General features: G+C 44.2%; 1 protein-coding gene across 1 annotated transcript in view; it reads right to left on the bottom strand.

The window, feature by feature from the left end:
* Myo1e (myosin IE) overlaps window positions 1-1,028 on the bottom strand; it is a 195,398-nt gene that overhangs the window by 102,146 nt on the left and 92,224 nt on the right. The window contains exon 3 of the mRNA XM_013346406.2: window positions 573-662. Within this exon, the coding sequence (XP_013201860.1) occupies window positions 573-662 (90 nt within the window). The remainder of the gene's footprint in view (window positions 1-572; window positions 663-1,028) is intronic.

Consider the following 1,028-nt stretch of genomic DNA (forward strand, 5'->3'; position numbering starts at 1 on the left):
GGTCCTCAAGCCCGTGACCTATCTCCCCAGTTCCTCTGGTCCTCAAGCCCGTGACCTATCTCCCCAGCTCCTCCTGTGCTTCTTTTCATTACTGATAACTTTGGAGCACACATGGAAGCCAGAAGACCACTGCAGACTCTGCGTAATGCACCCCACTTAACTAATTATATATGTATATTAACCCCATATTAGTCTATACCCCCTTGAGTTCCATGCTGAAGATCAGTATCCAATTAAAATAAAAAATCAGGTAGGCAGTGCTGGTGCACACCTTTAACCCCAGCACTCGGGAGGCAGAGGCAGGCGGATCTCTGTGAGTTCGAGGCCAGCCTGGTCTACAGAGTGAGTTCCAGGACAAGCTACACAGAGAAACCCTGTCTCGAAAATTAAAAAACAAAACAAAACAAAACAAAACAAAAAAACAAAAAAACCTCAAACAAGGTCATTTACTTGACCTCCCCCAATTAATAATCCATAAGAAAATGTAAATGTACTGATAACTTCATGGAAAAACTACGTATAAATGACAAAATCCCTGAACACTGCAGCAACTTATCGAGTACGTAACTTACCGCTCCTTGGTACATTTCAATTTCCTTCTCTCCAAAATACGGCATCTGCTTGAAAGGGTTGACGGAGATTAACACAGATCCTATGTATGTCTGAATTTCAGTCTGGTTAAGGTCCATCATTCACCTTCACAGAGACAGGCTTTTCAGTCAACAGATGCTACGGAGCATGCAATGAGCTGCTGGACGAAGGACAGCCAGGGTGGACGTTATGAACACCACAAAGGCAAAAGCAGTCATTTACACAGTTCAGGGCTTACTCCTCGCCAGAAACAGCAACGAGGTTCATCATCAATGCTGCAAAAAGGATTCTACATAGACTAAAGTACCTTCTTCTGAGACCAGCAGCATGGAGAGCTAGGAAAACACACACACACACACACACACACACACACACACACACACACACACACACAGAATTCTACATAAACTGAAGTACCTTCTTCTCAGCCCAGCAGC

The sequence above is a fragment of the Microtus ochrogaster genome, chromosome 5 (genome assembly GCF_000317375.1).
Source record: "Microtus ochrogaster isolate Prairie Vole_2 chromosome 5, MicOch1.0, whole genome shotgun sequence".
Taxonomy (NCBI): Eukaryota; Metazoa; Chordata; class Mammalia; order Rodentia; family Cricetidae; genus Microtus; species Microtus ochrogaster.